General features: G+C 40.6%; 1 protein-coding gene across 1 annotated transcript in view; it reads left to right on the top strand.

Annotated features, from left to right (window-relative positions):
* The window catches only part of TMPRSS15 (transmembrane serine protease 15), a 91,658-nt gene that overhangs the window by 59,003 nt on the left and 13,912 nt on the right, over positions 1 to 18,743 (top strand). Inside the window, exons 17-22 of the mRNA XM_037890756.2 lie at positions 74 to 163; positions 1,539 to 1,664; positions 2,147 to 2,287; positions 4,255 to 4,365; positions 7,202 to 7,334; positions 17,269 to 17,364. Of these exons, the coding sequence (XP_037746684.1) occupies positions 74 to 163; positions 1,539 to 1,664; positions 2,147 to 2,287; positions 4,255 to 4,365; positions 7,202 to 7,334; positions 17,269 to 17,364 (697 nt within the window). The remainder of the gene's footprint in view (positions 1 to 73; positions 164 to 1,538; positions 1,665 to 2,146; positions 2,288 to 4,254; positions 4,366 to 7,201; positions 7,335 to 17,268; positions 17,365 to 18,743) is intronic.

Raw genomic sequence — 18,743 nt, forward strand, 5'->3', positions numbered from 1 at the left:
CATGGTCTTTCTAGGTAATTGGTTGCACAAAGAGGCAATAGGTGACATATTTCTGAAACTCTTTCTCTTTTAGCTGACTGTGGGGGACCATTTGAACTCTGGGAACCAAATACTACATTCAGCTCTACAAATTTCCCGAACAACTACCCACACCAAGCTTCCTGTAAGTCTCCTCTCCCCCAGATCTTAGGGGAGGATTAGTACAATAAAAATGGAAATAGATTATAGGAACTATGTGCTGTGAGGAAGGAGAAGAACCCTTGCTGTATAATTGGATAACTGTTAATTGAGAGCCGTGTTGGCAACTTGCCAGGAGGCTGAGGTACTGGATGTTAGCTAGCTGATAAATCGTGAAGAAGATTGCATCCACTCTCAGTTCTGGTGCACACACCACAGCAATATGTCGTTTTTGTAGTCTGTCTAAAAGCAGTGAGGGTAGCAACAGGCCACACTGGAGAACTCTGTCAGCTTGCTGTATGTGGCCTGCAGGCAGCGTTTTAATCGTACCTCCTATAAAATAATTAATTTTAAAATATTTTATGTGGAAGAACATTTATGTGTATTTTGTGAGTGGTTTTGATTGGAGATTCTCCTCTCGCAGTGGTGTAAATCAGGAGTTACTCCACCGAAGTTAATGGAGGTAAAACTGGTGTAAGTCAGAAGAAAATGAGGCCACAATGTTTTGATAATGTACAATATTTGCTGCTGGTGCTTGAAGTGAAGAAGAAAGCACTGTTGTTGCTTTTCAATTAAATTTAAATTTTGTTCAGTTGTTGTAGGAGAGCTGTGTGAATTCTCTGGTGTGCTAATCACATGAAATCAAATCCTGTTTTGTTTTGGGGTTTTTTGGTCACATTAAGGTATGGTATCCTACTTTCAGACACTAATTCTGCAAGATACTTAATCACGTGGCCTTACTTTAAGCATGTGCAGTAGTCACACTGAGGTCACTGATAGTGAGGCCATGGTTAAAGTTAGGTATGGGCTTAATTACCTTGTTGAATTGGGTCTTAGTATGGGATCCAAGACGTTCTGAGCATTGCATGGTTCTCAGAAAAAGATTGCCAGTTACATCCTACTTATGCTGCTCTATATGTCCTTGAGCAATTCTGGTCACGAGTTCTCACTTTGTGGAGAAAGAGTACATGTAATCTTTTTTTGTTTGTTTGTTTTTCTGTCAAACAAATCTTTCCCTTCAATACACCCCAAGCTGCAAAGGCTTTTTCCATAGAAGGAGCATAATTGGAATGACCAGACCTATGCCATAAGATTCTCTTAATTAAATAATGCTGATACTATTGCACCGAATTTAAGTGACAAGAAAGATCACTTGGAATTAGGCCCCTAAATATCTTTAAAAATATGACCCTTAATAACTGATGGGATTTAGGCTTCTTAATCACTGAGGTGCTTTTGAAAATTTTACCCAAGATCTTTTTCCTCATGGCCTGTCAAAATGCAAATACTATCGTAAATATAAAGCGTGTGGGGTTTTTTTTGTTTGTTTTTATTTGTTTTTAATTGGAGTTGTTTTCTAGGTGTGTGGCATTTAAATGCTGGAAAAGGAAAAAACATTCAGCTTCATTTTCAATATTTTGAGCTGGAAAATATCTATGATGTCGTTGAAATCAGAGATGGAAGAGGAGCGGATTCCTTGTTTTTAGGCAAGTACCACATATTGAATTATATGATGAATGAAATCAGGGACAATTTTAGCAATCTGATCAACATGATGGAAAAGGAATTAAGTGTCTCTAATTTTATCTGTATTTTGGTATGATCCATGATACTTGGGAGTTAAATTAAATATATCCTCATGCCTTCTGATTATGTGATCCTGTCAAGACTTATGCACATGCTTAACTTTCCACACAGGAGTACTCCCATTGTAGCTCAGCACACGTGTAAGTGTTGACAGGATCAAGGCTTATGCTGCTATATTAATGTGTCAGGTTTGGAAAATATACCTTCCTTGTTATAAATACTGCTGGGATGTGGGAGGCTTGGGAAATAATTACTACCCATATGTTGCTGTTGCTATCTCTCAATTTGAAGATGTAATACCTTTCATCCTACGGCATCCCAAAACATCTGACAATCCATCTAACACATCACTGCAATGTACCTATCTTTTCCTTGAGAATAGCTGTCTATACAGGACGAAACCCCGTTCCAGATGTCTTCTCCACCACTAACCAGATGACGGTGCTCTTCATTACTGACAAATCCGGAACTCAGAAAGGATTTCTTGCAAATTTCACTTCTGGTTATAATCTTGGCATGCCTCGTGAGTAAAGTTCACTATCTGTTGGATTTAAACAGACACAATTATGCTCTAACAAAGTTAAGATTGTAGAAAAAGTTATATGAAATTGGGAACAGCAAAAGCAGCATGCAGCACATCAGTCTAAACTTTGGATTATCTGATCATAAACAGCTGTTGTCACTGTAACATCATTTAAACAGGTTTCAGAGTAGCAGCCGTGTTAGTCTGTATCTGCAAAAAGAAAAGGAGAACTTGTGGCACCTTAGAGACTAACAAATTTATTTGAGCACAAGCTTTTGTGAGCTACAGGTCACTTGATGAAGTGAGCTGTAGCTCACGAAAGCTTGTGCTCAAATAAATTTGTTAGTCTCTAAGGTGCCACAAGTCCTCCTTTTCTTTTATCATTTAAACAGAATATCAAATTTAGCCAAATTCTGCACTGTCTAGAACTCTGTGCAGTACCACTGGATTTAGGGCAGAATTTGACTCAGTATTGTCATGTTTACAATAATTATTTTCTTTTTTTTTAATAAAAATAAATATATGGAAAGTTACCAACATGTATTAATTATGTTCATGCCCAATAATCAGAATAGCTCTTTGTGACTCATTTTGGTCCATCACGGGCTGTATTTAGGAAGCTTTTATAAAATATTTAATGTGGACCTGATAAATAAGAACAGATTAGTGTACACAGTAACTATGGGCCAGATTTTGAAAGGTATTTAGGTGCTTAACAGTGCAAATAGGTGCCTAGGGACTTCTGAAAATCTCCTAACTGCCACTTCAAACGTGTCTAGGTGCCTAACTTCCATTGAAATCAATGGGAGTTTGGTGCTTAGGCACTTCTGAAAATCCTATGTGGTGCCTATCTATATTTTAAGGTGCCTTTAAAAATCCAGGTCTTTTTGTTTACTGGGAATGGGCAAATAACTGCTCTTCCCAAAAGTGGTTCAAAAGATTTTGGCAGTGAGCAGCAGCTGAGCTATTTTGAAAATTTGGTCCTAATTGTGGGTGCTGAACACTTGAAAATCTGATCCAAAGAACTTTTGGAAACCTGGCCCATTGTGTGTATAATGTGTATAATTATTTTAATCAATATTGTGTCAAAGGCCAGATGTGTTTGTATGACTCTCCTTGATTATTATATCCCTTATTTTACCAAAAGACAAAACAATGGATTCCCCTTAAACAAAGGTATAAAATTTCAGCTACAGTAGCCAGAAAGGCAAAGTAAACTGAAGTAAACACGCTTGTCAATAGACTAGGCAGTTTTTTCCATTTCCTTGCTCCCTAATTTAATCTGTAAGCAATGCAATTCAAAAAAATGATATTAACTAGAGAAAACAAATGGTGCTGTATATTCTGAAGGAATGTAACCTTTTTCTCTTATGTAGTAGACTGAACTAGATTACACGTAGCTTGGTGCATGCATCCTTTCTTCCTATCCCCTCCATTCCCCCGCAATACTTCTCCCCAAACAAGATTTTTTTTTAAAGTGGCTCATGATTTTGGGTGCCTCCGGATTTGGGTGCCCAATTTTTGAGATGCCTTGAAGCCTGATTTATGGAAAGCACAGAGCATCCAGTACCCAAAATCTCTACTCCCTTTTGAAAACTGTCCTAAATCCATTGAAGTCAATGGGACTTTTGGCATTGACTTCAGTGGGACCAGAATGTCACCCATGGTCTATGTTCCTTTCTCACCTCTCAGATGTGTATCGTATTTAACAATTGAACACCAGTAACTAAACAGTATTAATAATAACTCTAAGAGATGTTACCATGTAGTTGTTTCCATTTAACTTATTTGTATAAATTTTAAAAACCCATGTGTTTCCATAACAATAAGGTACCAGTGAAGAGCCCCTGCTCATTTCATCACTGGATTCAAAGTTTTGTCCCTTCAGTCAGGTTGGATGATCTGCGTGATTAGTCTTACTCTCTGATTATGGTTTTGTTTCCTTCATTGACCAAATCTTTCTGCAGAACCCTGTGGACCCAATGATTATCAGTGTGGAAGTGGGGAATGTATACCCCTTGCTAACCTTTGCGACAAACAATGGCAGTGTAAAGATGGCTCTGATGAAGCAGAGTGTGGTAAGTGTTTGTTTTCCTCTTACCCAAAGAGCACTACATGTATTTTCAATAATGATCATTTCTTTTCTTTTTATTTTATTACTTTTTTATTAAAGGAAATAACCATTCAAGAAAGAACAAATGTAAAGAGGAAGAACCTCTGCAGATGTAAATTGACATAGCTCCGTTTACTTCAATGGAGCTGTGCCAAATTACACAAGCTGAAGGTCTGACTTGAAGTCAGAGAGAGAGAACAAAGTGAGGCATTCTGTGACATTGCATCTGAATGGGCAAATATCCCTGTGAAAGCAGGGAGTGTCCTCAACACTTTAAGGTGTAGGCTACTTAAAATGCCAGGAGAATATTCTTTTTCAGTTGTACAGTTAGTTCTACCACAGGCAGATTTCTCTTCTAAGAAAACCAGTCTGACTGCTGGTTACTGCAACGTAATTACTGCTTGTAAACCTCTGCTCCCAAGCCTGACCCACAGAGCTTGCCTAGCCTCTGTCTCATACAGGTGTTGGAGCAGCATTATGACTGCTTTTCACAGCTGCTCACGTGTGCAGGTTACCATGATAACAAGAGCAACAGCTACTGACATGCTACCATCAGTGAAGATAATAAAAAATTAAATGCACAGTACATAGTTTTGTTTCACGTAAAATGGAAATAATAGCTCCCAAATGACCATTTATATGCAAAAACTATGTTAAAATCATGTTGGGTCTGGCAAAAAATGAAATTGCTATTTCTGACAAAGTGCTGTAGACCACAAATTGTAACATTTAAGGGCAGGCTTTTAGACTCAGATACACATTTTGTTGCCTTTGGTTGGTTTAAGGAAGACTTCTAGGGCCAAGATATGACCATAGACATGTGCTGGCAGCTCCCATTGACTTAAACTGGAACTGTGTGCATGCATCCAAAAGCAGAACTTGACTCTTTCCATTATTTCATTGTGTTCTTTTTGAGTGTGAGCATGTTGTTGTCTTTTTTTTTTTCTAATTTCATAAAATAAACTGATCTGCAGCCTCCACCTACAGGAAAAGCTGTGAACATAATTATGTAGCTAAGAGCAGCTGGAAAAGATTTTCAACCATTTATATTGCAGATTTAAAATATGGATAAAGCAGTCATGTCCTGTTATTATGTACTTGATCCCAAAGAGATGTTTTTGGCACAGGTTGCTTTACACCTTCTATTGAGTTAGACCTCTAAGGCTGAGTGAGCTGTTACCAAAACAAAACAACCCCCCCTCTTGCCCCTGCCCCACGAACTGGCCTTATCCTCAGTCTAAGCCTCAAAAGGAAGTGAAAAGTCAACTAGCCCCCATTTAGTCCCCAAAATTTCTCCTAATTTTGCTGAAACCCATTTCAAGATCTCATCAGCTGTGGCAATCAAGCTAAACTAACTGCCATCTTCAAATACTCTAGTTCCTGGGGCTTCTCGAGGATCATAGAAAAGTCAACATATTCCAAAGCCTTTCTCACCTAGAGAAGCTTGTTAATATATTGAAGATTGAGAGTAGCAGTTGTTTGGGTCCCAGTATCAGAACTCCCTGCATCCCTTACCAACATTACCAAAATAGGAGAATCTGTTAAGAGTCATGCGTGAATCAGGGATTACAGGGGCTTGTTGGAGATGGGGGAAAGGGAAGTGTAGTTCATGGGAAGATAAAGAATTTCAAGGGGATATTCAAGGGGAAGAGAGTCAAAAGAAAGGCAGAAAGTTCTGACTGAGACCGAAGAGAGGGAAAGGGAGCTCTCCCAGTGAAGATGCCTCTGTTTTCTGGGCTTATCCAAGCTTCCTGACGTTTTAGGTTTGCCAGTCACGAGTTACTATACATCATCTCTGCCTTGTAATGATATATTTCACCAATATGAATACCAGAAGGATCATACTTCTACTAATTGCATACTGAAGAAGACATTCTCAAGGCTCTGCTGTGTGATGTGATAGATACAGCCTGTCAGGAATATTTAGCATTTTTTTTTTTAATGGAAAATGTGGTTTCTACACAATCAGAAATTTTCACGGAAAATGTTGATTTTGTGGGGAGAAAAATGTTTGTTTTTCCATTGGGAAAATTGAAATGTAATGGTTCATTTCAGGTCAGGCTGACAATAACTTTTCATCGCCTGAGCTGCAGCAGTGCCTGCCCAGAGTCATAGTTTGGAGTCTTCATGCTGTTCTTCTCCACTAGGTGCAAAGTTGCTTAAACAGATTACAGCTCCAGTGAGTCTCCACAGCAACCCATGGAGATGCAGTTTAATGTTGAACAAAACCAAAACGAAGCATTTCAGCATTTCCAGATTGAATATTTTTTTAACTTTTTGCTCTGTGAAAAAATCTGACATTTCAACTTTTAGTCCCAATTAACGATGAAAGCAAATGTTGAAATATCAGAATTTCTCACAGGATGAAAATTCCAGTTTTAGTCAGCTCTGATTTTAACTTAATCTCCAATTGGTTTTCGTGAAAATTGAGTAGCTAAATCATTGTACAATAGTTTGAAAAAGGGGATGATACTGGCCAGGAAGGGGCCTTGGATAGAGTGGATGGAGCATTTGCTGCTTCAGCACATCAACTCAATAGCTTCCATTGACAAGATTCCTAAGATTCCCTTGGCTGTAAACTAAAACTCTGTCCCATGTCAGAAATGCCAGAGGAAGTGGCAGTAGCATGCCCTTTTTCCTGTTGGGTTGTGTCACCTCCGCGGCACAGGGTTCCTCATTGCTGCTAGGCTGTGTAATTTACACTTTCTTCTGCCAGCACTAGTGAATCGGCTTGCTGTCTGTTATATTTCCAGTATTATAAGCCTAGCTGCCAATCTATATGTCTGTTTTTTGGTCCACAGTGCGTCTGTTTAATGGTTCGCTAAGCATCAATGGATTGGTACAGTTCAGGATTGAGAATAATTGGTCTACAGTATGTGCAGATTACTGGAGTGAGCAGATGCTAAACAAAGTTTGTCAGCTGCTAGGATTAGGGTAAGTAACGTTGTGTGTTGTCTTTGTCAGCACCTCATTTATGCATCTATTGCATATGAAACATATTTGTTCTTCTCTAGGTGGTTTGAACAACTTCAGGATTGTCCAAAAAAGGAAGCATGCACATATCTGTGAAGCAGGGATTGGCAACCTTTGGCCCATGGCCCGCGCCACTTTCCGCAGCCCCCTTTGTCCTGGAGTGGCAAACCGCGGCCAGTGGGAGCTGCGATCACCCGAACCTGCGGATGCGGCTGGTAAAAAAATTGGCCCGGCCCCGCCAGGGGGCTTACCCTGGTGGGCCGCAGGCCAAAGGTTGCCGATCCCTGCTGTGGAGCATGACAATGATATATATTTAAAAGACTATCCTTTGGATTTCCAGGTTCTAGCTGGATATAAAATGCTGGAAAAACTAAAATACTGCCAGAGAGGCTGTCTCCATGTTGTCAGTTTCTCACCTCACCAAAACCAGGAAATCCAGAAATCTCATGAGAGAGCCTTTTTTTTCATGAGATTTCCAGCCTGATGCCCAAATCTCTGTGGTATGGAAAAGTCTCTAACTATTATATATAGCACTTTCTTGAAATGAACCTCCTGTGGCTTGATCATTCCAATATTCTTTATTGCATCTGTCAAAAAATGTAACATTTTTATACCCACTTCCAACTGGGGAAAAGGAACCAAATCTTATATATTTCATCAAAGAAACTTAAAATATGTTATAGGTATTGGTAAATTTTCCTAAAGTCCCATGAGAGTTCATGTAGTATGTTGCCAGACATTAGAAAGAGTTCTCTGAAAAAAATGTAAGTTAAATTTATTTTAAGCAGTTTAATGTGTAAGAACGCCAGGGAAAAAATTGGCATCTTCCTAAGATCTTTCTGGAAAGCCACAGATGAAAAAAATAAAGACTCCTGCTTCTATGTTTGTCTTTCAAGTCACTTCCAACTTATTTCACTTGATAAGTTGAAAAATAAAGTTTTTTAAGTTGGTCTTCCAAGTCACTACCTTCTGTACCCACTAAAATCTCCTTTTAAATTGCATTTTATTTGTTTGAGGCTTTCTCCAAGGTTCTTTCAGCATTAGTCTTTCTTCAAATGGCAAGGATCAGTCCTAATAATATTACTTGGCATTTGCACGGTTCTTTTTAGCTCAGGTCAAATCCTTCTGCAGTGCTTACTCAGGAGCGGGAGCACTCCTCTTCCTGGCCTCCAAGTGGTGGAGGGTCCTGCCGTTGTATCCTGTCCCCTACTTCTGCAGGTTCCTCTCTTATCTTCTGTGACTAAGGGATGGGCAAAATATTAGTCCCCCTTATCAAAATATTGGCTCTTCATCCTCCTTACTTCCCAAGAGCTATCACAGAACCCCAAAAACTCCAGTGTCCATTTGTAATATACCAGTGTTCTGTGCAATAATGGCCCATCTTACTGCACTTCTTTATGGTCATTTGGATATGTAATGGCAGCTCTTCAGAACATTTGAAAACAGATCATATTTGATTGAGGTTTAAGGCCAAATTCTTTGCCAATTTAAATCCATTGACTTCATTGTGCCAGCAGAAAATCTGGCCTCTTGTTTGCTGGGAAATAGCTTCTAAATTCTAAATATAAAGACATCTTGAAATTTTATGATTTGTGAAAAAAATGTGAACATTCATCCTACTTTGATCAACTATAGAGCTGTTAAAAAAAAGTCAAAATTGGAAATTGTAATGAAAACGTGAAGAATTTTTCACGAAAATTTGTACTGTGACCTGACCAGCTCTAGAAGTATCTAATATTGTACTTTAAAAAAAAAAAAGCAAAAAAAAAAGCACCCTATGGCTAGAGAGGTTTTGCAAAAGCCACTGTTTTGGCGGGGGATGACCCACAGAAACAGCAACAATATAGTTTATATGATCTGGCTCTGGCTGTCACTCGGCAGAGGTGAACAAGAAAAGCAGTGCTAATTTCAGCTACATTAGAAAAACTGGGGAATAAGGGACAAAGAGGGGGAATAATATTCTAAATGGAAGAAGGCAGTCAGTAGAGAAATAAAATACTTATTTTTAAATGTTGAAAGAGATATTGTAAAGAAAGGGATATATAAAAATGTAAACTCAATAGTGCAGCAGGGAGCGAAGAGAGGAGCCAGCAGCAGCTTCTCTTCTAAAGCAGGAACATCTTTTAAAAGAGTAAGCTTCAGCAATCAAGGTCCACAGGGAAATTTGGTTTCTGCCCACATCAACTTATTGCCTGAAGGAAAAAGACCAACCACCGATGAAAATAGAAAAGTCTGGCCTTCCCACAGTGGCAAAGAGGAGTAAGTCAGAGGACTGAGTGTTCTTACATCCAACTCCCTTGATAGTGACCTGAGGACAGTTTTTGTCTGGCATCAAACTTACAAGGGAAAAGAAGTTGAGCTTTCTTATCCCTCTATGTATGACTTAATTAACTTCCTCTGTCACCTTGCTGTTTGAGAAGTTAGAAGATGGGCTCCTGAACTCTATTCTTACCCTTTAAAGAGACCTACTGTAACATAGTAAACTGAACTCGGGTAAACTCTGACCTCCCTGTCAAAGCTGTGTGTGGGTCCTGCTGCTGGGAAAATACTTCAGTAAAGTGGCCTGGGCAGATTGAATAATAAAATCAAAGAAATTGGAGATGTATAAGACCTATTAGGTCATTTTTTCCATCCTCCTGCCAGTGCCAGATTGCTCCCTTTAGTATATTTTCTGTTACTTTGTCCAGTTTCGTATTATGACAAAAGGGTATTCCCCCCACTTCCCTAGTGAAACTATTCCACAGTCTATCATAATTCATGGCCTATGTTCTCCTTTTCTTCATTTCATCCAAGAAGAGGATCTGTTCAGAGCTGCTGCCATAAAATGGAGACACAAACAAAATTTGGCCTATATAGCCCAGTGACTCTAAAATTAAATATGGCTTAAATCAGTGGTACCTGAGATTCTCTGTGTGGTAAGATCCTGAACGCATTTGTCATAAACACACAGCTAAGGGTAGCATAAAATCCCTCCTTTACCTTTAAAGGGTTAATCAGTTCCATTAACCTTGTTGGCACCTGACCAGAAGGACCAATGGGGAAAGAAGATACTTTCAAATCTTGGTGGGGGCGGGGTGTTTGGGCTCTTTTTTGTTCTCTCCAAGACAAAGAGAGAGACCAAGCAAGTAATCTAGCTCCTACTGAATGATACATCTAAAATTACAGAAGTAGTAAGTAATAGCAAGGAAATGTGTTAGAGTATCTTTTGTTTTAGCTTGTGAATTTTCCCTATGCTAAGAGGAAGGTTTATTCCTGTTTTTTGTAACTTTAAAGTTTTGCCTAGAGGGGAATCCTCTATGTTTTTAAATCTTATTGCCCTGTAAAATTACCTTCCATCCTGATTTTACAGAGGTGCTTCTTTTACTTTTTTCTTTGTAATAAATTTCTGTTTTTCAGAATCTGATTGGGGTTTTTAGTGTCCTAAAAACCCAAGGGTCTGGTCTGTGCTCACCTTGTTTACTCTCAAGCCTCCCCAGGAAAGGGGGTGAAGAGGCTTGGGGGATATTTTGGGGAAACAGAAACTCCAAGTGGTCCTTTTCCTAAATCTTTGTCTAACTCACTTGGTGGTGGCAGCAATACCATCCAAGGACAAGGAAGGATTTGGGCCTTGGGGAAGTTTTTAATCTAAGCTGGTAGAGATAAGCTTAGTGGGTCTTTCATGCAGGTCCCCACATCTGTACCCTAGAGTTCAGAGTCGGGAGGGAACGCTGAGAGCATTGCTCTTTTAAACTTTCAAGATTTACAGTGCAGTTTTATGGGCCGTATTTTAGCCTCACTGGAAGCAATTCTAGTGACATCATTGGCACATCACTGAATAACCAGCACTATTTCTTGTAGCAGGCTGGTTTTCAATGGATGTCACTCGTCTAACTACTAAGTGAAATCTTAGCTTGTAAGATCTGACAAGAGTACAGCCTAATGTTCCTTTGTGATAAATAAGCAAACTACGGAAATCAACCTAATCAGGAGCCCTTAAAGAAAATATTCAGGGTCTTATTTTTCACCATTAGCTGAGGAAATCTGTTGTTTTTGCCTGAACAATCACTGCATTTGTGTACACATCAGGTATCTGGATGTACAAATCATGATGGCAATTTGCATGTACAATTACCTGATTGATGCATGCAAATATAATAATTGTATATGCATATTAGGCATACAGTTTCACAGCAAACTTATCTTAAAACAAACCCCATCATGTTAAGATTCTTATTTGTTAGTTCTTCTTCGAATAGTGCCTCTGCGGATGCTCCACTTCAGTGCGCTTGCACCCTGTCCCTTTGATCAGAGATTTTTGGTAGTAATGCCAATTTGGTCCACTCATGCACCCCACACATCCTCATGCCCATGCAGTTCCTTCTCAACCACCTTTGGCCCAACATGGAGTCAACTGCGTGCCTGTTCTCTAATATTTAGCTTTTTCTCAGATTCCTTGTAATTCCTTACCTTATAGTGTTATAGTTGCTAGAACAATTGTTCCTTTTTGTTTTTTCTTTTCTTTCTTAAAAAAAAACCTTTTTATTCATAGAGATAGTTACATAGTTAGGAGATTTCCCTTTCTAGGGGTTAAATTTTCATTAGGTTTTCTCGAGAATGTCTGGGATTTGCCCAGGATTCAAGAGGTGCCTCTCCTGTCGTGAGGTTATTCCAATAAGTGACAGACTCTCCCAGTACCTCTGCTGTCTCATATCCCCAGCAAGGGGAGGATCTATACTTCCTTCAAAGGGAGATCCCCCAAAAACAGAGAAATTAAGTTTAAACTCCTTATGATGGAGCAAGATTTACATCCAGCTTCAGATCTGGGAGAGAGTCCCCCCTGTACATAGACCTCCCAGTACAGCTAGTGCCCCATCCGCATCAATATCTCAGTCACCAGAGACCAGCAGAGAGGTAGGCAGTACCATGACACAGAGTATATTTATGGTGCCGAAGTCCTCATCTACATCTGCCTCTAAGCAAAAGTATGTGAGGAGGAAGTCTCCAAGAAATTATCAGTCACCACCTCACAAGAAGACTATGGAGACATCAGGTCCTGAGAGGTGTTCTGTGCAAGATCTGAGTGAGGCCAGTACAGCAAAGGCAAAGAGGAATCAGTCATCTAAGACAGATTCAGTACAGAGTTCAGATACCCATACCCAGAGGAGCAGAGACAGGCTTGAAAAAACCAAGTCCATCCCTGTACAACACTCACTACCAATAACCAGAAAGACTGCTCAGCTATCTATGGTACCAAGGGAATCCCATGCCAAGTGCTTGGTGCCAGCTGCATTGTACTAAAGCCATCGTCCACGGTTTCCCACTTGTCCCAATCCTTGATACTGTCAGTACTGAAAGAATTCAGGTCCCTAAGGACCTGATAATATCTTCTGAGCCAGTATCTCCACTGTTAATAAGTGAAGGGAGTTTGGGGAGCCCTGTAAGATAGGGATGTGCTATTTTCCCCATTTTAAAGGTGGGGAACTAAGGCAGCTTGCCCAGGGTTACACAGGAAGTCTGTGCAAAAGCAGGAAATTGTACCAGGATCTCCCAAGTCCCAGTAAGCACCCTGGACTTCCTTTCTTTGACTGTAAGCATTTAATCACAGTTTGGGAAACTTCCAATAAACTGCTTTCATCAATTGAGGTTCCAATATTAAATCCCAAATCCAGACTTTAAGATTCAGCCCATTATGTTGAGAAATTAAATCATACAAGAAAGGAGTTTGGATTAGCAAAGGTAAGAGCAGACATATTTCTAAATGCTTATGGCTTTTTCCTTCATTTTAAATCATATTTTTCTCTGTTTCCAACTGCTGATCAGTACGTGACAGAACAATAGAAGAATCTCATCAGAACAGTTCCCTGAAACCTTTCAGGGCACACATGACCTGCATCACCATGTATATGTTCTCTTGCATAATGGAAATAATGTTGCTATATAACTGAAATCCTGGCTCTACTGAATGAAACATGTTATTACAATAATAGCTTTCCAATAAAGGCACTTGATTTCCTTTTATCTTTACTGAAAAGGAAGAAGAATACAGAAGCTATTCATTGATTTTTAATGAGGTGGTGTTTTATTCAACAGATTACAATCCAGTACACATCTCATGTGTCACGCATACATTCTTGGAATTTGCAGTTTTATGTCTTCCAACAAGATAATCTAAGAAACCTTTAGTCAACTAACTTGCTGTAATTTGATAAATCAAGAGAAACTCTTGAGGGTTAACTCAGAGAAGCACGTTAAACTTGCTTTCAGGACGTGAGGGGACTATTATCTTGAGGAGGTGTCAAAGACTAGAGAAAAATTGAGAGAAATCTAGAACAGTAATCCGGACAGCATTGCATTAGTCAAATAGAGGAGCAAGAGGTAGAAATAGTTAGTTCTCACTTTGCTGAGAAAAGAGCAAGAAATGTAGGAGAAGAAAAGCACTGAGTAGATAGTCAGAGGTCAGTGGGAATTTGAGTTAGAAAGGATTGCAGGTTTTTGCCCTATTACAGGATCTCTTTCAACCAATCAGATTTAAAATGTGTTTTCAATTAAAGGATCATGAGACACTGCCTTCTCACACCTGGGTGGCTGCAAACTAATTCTAGACCCAGAGGCCTGCACCAAAGACTATCTGTGCTCTACCCTGGCCAGAGGGCCAGAGACCCTTATAAACTGTTACTTGTGGTCTATCCCAGGCAGGAGGCTGTGGGCTAAAGACTGTTTGTGCTTGGCCCTTCCCAGAAGGCAAGAGCTTCCCCCATAGACTATTGATTACTGTCTGCCTGTAATGAGGCAGAGTGAGGGACCACTACAATTGTTGGAGAATTCAGGCATCATCCCACCCCTGAAACAAGGGGACAAGCCCAGAAAAGCAGCATATCAAATCCCCCCCATGTGCCGGATGATAGAATGGGGAACCTTCCAACCAGGAAGGATGGAGGTCAAGAAGCTCACAGAGTGGCTCACCAAGTGCCAACAGCAGCAGCATGTGGTGCAGCTTGAGCAGCAGCAGCAATGCCTGCAACAGCAACTGATTCAAGAGCTGGGGGGTCCAACACCAGCACCAAGAATGGCAGTGCTTGCAGCAGCTGGCTGTGTTGGTACTGACACCCAGCAGCTCCAATCCTGGGGGAGCAGTGACCGCGACTAACCGCATGGTGCTTGTGAGCCTGACAAAAATGGGTCCCAAAGGTGACCTGGAGGCCTTCCTCAGTTTCAGCTGAGTCTGGACCAGGGAATCTTGGGCATGTAAGCAGCCCCCAAGGCCAAGTGATGATCCTGTTAGACGTGGACGGAATTTGGATCTCCACCCTCGTGAACTCTGTGGACAGACTCCGGTACGTCAGGGCCTTGTGAAGCCCCCAGACACGTAGTATGCTGCTGCTGTTGGCAGGGTTACACAGTTCGCTATCCTCAGGCCTGGGTCACCTTGACTGTGAGGGGGGATATGAGGATTATGATAGTGGATCTGTCACCAAGGCTGGCCTAGCCCATCATCTTAGGTCGAGACTGGAGCAGCTTCTTGGGGGTCCTGCACACCATAAGCCTCGAGTCCCAACAGCCCCAGGGCATCTTTGTGGGAGAGGTCCTGGAAGGGACAGACTGGGCACCCAGGAACCTCAACCCAAGCAACCAGCAATACCTCAAGACTGACCAGGACCTTCCTGATGAAGGGGGTGATCGCAGGCCTCCCACTCATGATGAACCCCCTGGTTTAGGCTCAGACTTTAACCATGACTAGGAGGATCCAAACCTCAGATGGGCCTATGAGCAGTTGGCTCATGTTGATGGGAAGATTATGGAACCCACCCCCCAGGAAATGCAGTATCACCGCTTCTAGTTGACTGGCAACTGCCTCTAGCGGGTCGATCATGACTCCCAGACCCAGGACATCCAGACCCAGCTGGTAGTCCCGATGCCACCGTCAGGCCATCTGGCAGCTTTCCCACACCATTCCCACGGCGGGACATCTGGGGCATGAGAAGACCTTAGCCCAGATCCTGATATGGTTCTTCTGGCCCAGGGTACACCAGGAGGTAAAGGGTTTTTTGTGACTTCTGTCCAGAGTGTCAACTCACAGCCCCATGAGGGGTACTGAAAGCTTCCCTTGTTCCCCTGCTGGTAATCGACACCCCCTATGAGAGAGTCGCAATGGACCTGGTAGGACCCCTCCTGAAGAAAGTCATGGGGTTCCAATATATCCTGACCATCCTCAACTACACCACCTGGTGTGAGGAGGCAATCCCCCTCCAGAAAGTCACAGCAAAAACTGTGGTTACAGAATCTTTCCCTGGGTGTCTCTCCCCAGGAAGTCCTGACAGACCAAGGTACCAATTTCACCTCACAACTGTTCCAACAGGTCTGTGACCTGTTACGAATAAAAACGCTCCAAATGTCCGTGTATCACCCGCAGACTGATGGGTTAGTAGAGCAGTTTAATCAAACCCTTAAAGAGAGGATGTTGAAGTTTCCGCCAGAAGATCTGTGCCACTGGAACCAGCTTATTCCTCCCCTATTACTAGCCATTAGAGAAATTCCCCAGTCCTCGAGAAAGCTGAAGATGTCAGGGAGGTTGCACAGAGTGTAAATCAGGGCAGAATTTTGATTCAGTGTATTTTGGTATAATTCATTATTATGTTCCTGCAAATGCCTGTGAGGCCAAGTAACTGCTAGGATGGAATTTTTCAGGTACATGAATATGTCATTACAGTAAAACAATCTGAAACAATGCTACTGTACTGTATTGTACTGAACATTGGGTGTGTAATAAGGGTGTATTCCCTTTCCAGATTGCTTTTTAGGCAAGTTGGTTTGAATGGACTTGTAACTATGAACATACCCATGTTACTAAGATTGCCTCTTGAATTGAATCCAGAGTTAACCTTCTGCCAAACGTAGGGGGTTTAGTGTTCACAGCCCAATACCACTTTTACACTAGCCTGGCTCCGTTAAATTCAATAACGTGCAACTGGCATGGAACTGATGTGACAGTGGAGAATCACACCCACTGGGTTCTGGTTCAGCTCATTAAAGAAACTGGCTCAGGATGCAGAAGTTCAGATCAGAATTTACCAATTAGTTTGCGGGGAGTTAGTTATAGTTCTCTCCCAACTGCATACATAAGTACTGTAGAATTGCTTCACCACTGCCTTGCATCTTGGGCAGCCACTTATCCCAGTGCAAAGTGCACGTAAGATGCTCCCATCTTAGAATGGCCGTATATTATTCTGACATTGCACAGATGTGATAATTAAACAAAGTGTGAGTCAACGGAGGATAAATGCATTTATTTTCTGCTCAGCTGAAATTCTCAAGCTGGCTAGGTTTTTGTATGCCATTCTGAAGTCAGGTTTAAAAACACTGAGGTTTTTTTAGAAAAAAAGTTCTAACCACCAAGACATACACACTAGCCTCCCAAGTAACTTGACAATCATATTATACTTGTTCTTGTCCATTCCTGTCCCTCTGGGTAGTTGTCTTTTCTGTTCTTAATTTAGAGCTAGGCTCTGCCATTTTCACATTAAGTAATATCTTATTTCACAAATAGCTCCATCAAGGCCTTTGACTTTAAACTCTTCTCTATGGAGAATGCACCTCTATTTGTTCTGTAAAGTCCAGTGTACACATTACTGGTTTCCCCCCAAAGTACAGAACTGTGCTACACAAGTTTCAATTGACTATTGTTGAACATTGCATAATAAAATTTAACTATCTTTTAAAAATGGCAGTGCAGTACCTTTGAGTGGTGGCATTGTTTCTGTTCTTTTTCCTTTAGATTTCAAACCTCAAAAAATCTTTGAATAAATACCCACTATTCTAGGAACCAGTACTACCAGGCATAATCATTTTTAAAATGTTATTCAGTCAGAGAAACACAATGAGTATCTTAAAAATGTCTCATTTTTTCCCCTCTTCCTAGAAATATGACTACATCATCAGCGATGTTATCCACTGGAAATGGGCCATTTGTAAAAATCACCAAAGCAGCTAACCAGAGCCTAATACTTACACCAAGGTAGGCATCAATGCATCTTTCTCACATTAAGGATCAAATTGATTATAGTGGTAAATAAAAATAAATATAATAATAAATGTCTTGTTCTACTTTACTTTAGTTGAAATCCAGTGTGGTCTAGTATATAAGGCACTGCCCTGGGAGCCAGGAGACCTAGATTCTATTCCATCTCTGCCACTGACTTTGTGTGTGACCTGGCGCAAGTCATTTCATGTCTCTGTTTCCCCTGCCATGTGTTGTGTATTGTAAGCTTTTGGGGCAGGGACTGTCTCTATCTGTTTGTATGTTACAATCTTGGTTAGGGCATCTAGGTGCTACTGTGATTACAATAATAAATAGTACTATTCTTGCATAGCATTTGTATCCGTAGATCTCAAAGTTTTTACATTAAGTATCATTAACCCCATTTTACAGATGGAGAATAAGGGGTCCAGAGAAGTGAGGTGACTTGGCCAATATCATCACTCAGACTGATGGCAAGAATAGAAGAACCCAGATCTCTTAACCCAGTCCAGTGTCCTATCTTGTAGCCCACACTGCTTCTCGTATTAATATAAAATGTTAGGAAAATACTGAAAACTGGTGATTTGTGACCAGTCCATAACAAGAACAGAGAGCAATACAAATGTAATAGCCAGCTAGAAAAAAAAAAAAAGCATGTCCTTCTCTTCCTGGTTGGCTATGTTTTAAGGCAAGTGGTAGTAACAAAAATAAAATGAGGAGTGTATAGTTCTTCTGGCTTTGTCTCCATATCTTTCTTACGGAAATCAGCTCATTAAGCGAGGAGCTGTTCAGAATCATATCCTAGCCCCTAATCTCTTTTACCCTATATCGTATCTGATGTGACTTTGAAGGATTCCTATGGGTTTGGAATAACTGGGAACTTTACTTGACTCTAGACCCTGAATTTAATGGTTTTAAAGAATTATGTTCACAAGAGGTGCCAGTGCTTTAGGCACACCTATAAAAGGAGAGGTGCTTGCCATTGACTAGCAAGACAGTTCACACCTCAGTTAAAACAATGCCTTAAAGGAGCTAAGAAAGCTTAGTAGTCCTATCACATTAACAGTTACATTTTCCTGGAACCTTGATGGATGCACTGACACAGAAAATCACCATATAATTGCTCAGTTGCTTAGACTGGATTGAAGATGGGATGCATCAATAGTCTTGTAGGCTTCACTTATGAGCCATATTGCACAGTAGTAAAGCTATAGAGAATATTTAATTTGCTGCAGAGTTTTCTTTTTCCCTGCTGGGAGCTGATTGATACATTTTCTGTTCTAATTCTATTCTGTTAATACCAAATATTTATCAGTCTCACTGGTGGTGGGGGAAAAAAACATCTTAGAGTAATGGAGGATCATTAAAAGCTATTT

The sequence above is a fragment of the Chelonia mydas genome, chromosome 1 (genome assembly GCF_015237465.2).
Source record: "Chelonia mydas isolate rCheMyd1 chromosome 1, rCheMyd1.pri.v2, whole genome shotgun sequence".
NCBI classification, from domain to species: domain Eukaryota; kingdom Metazoa; phylum Chordata; order Testudines; family Cheloniidae; genus Chelonia; species Chelonia mydas.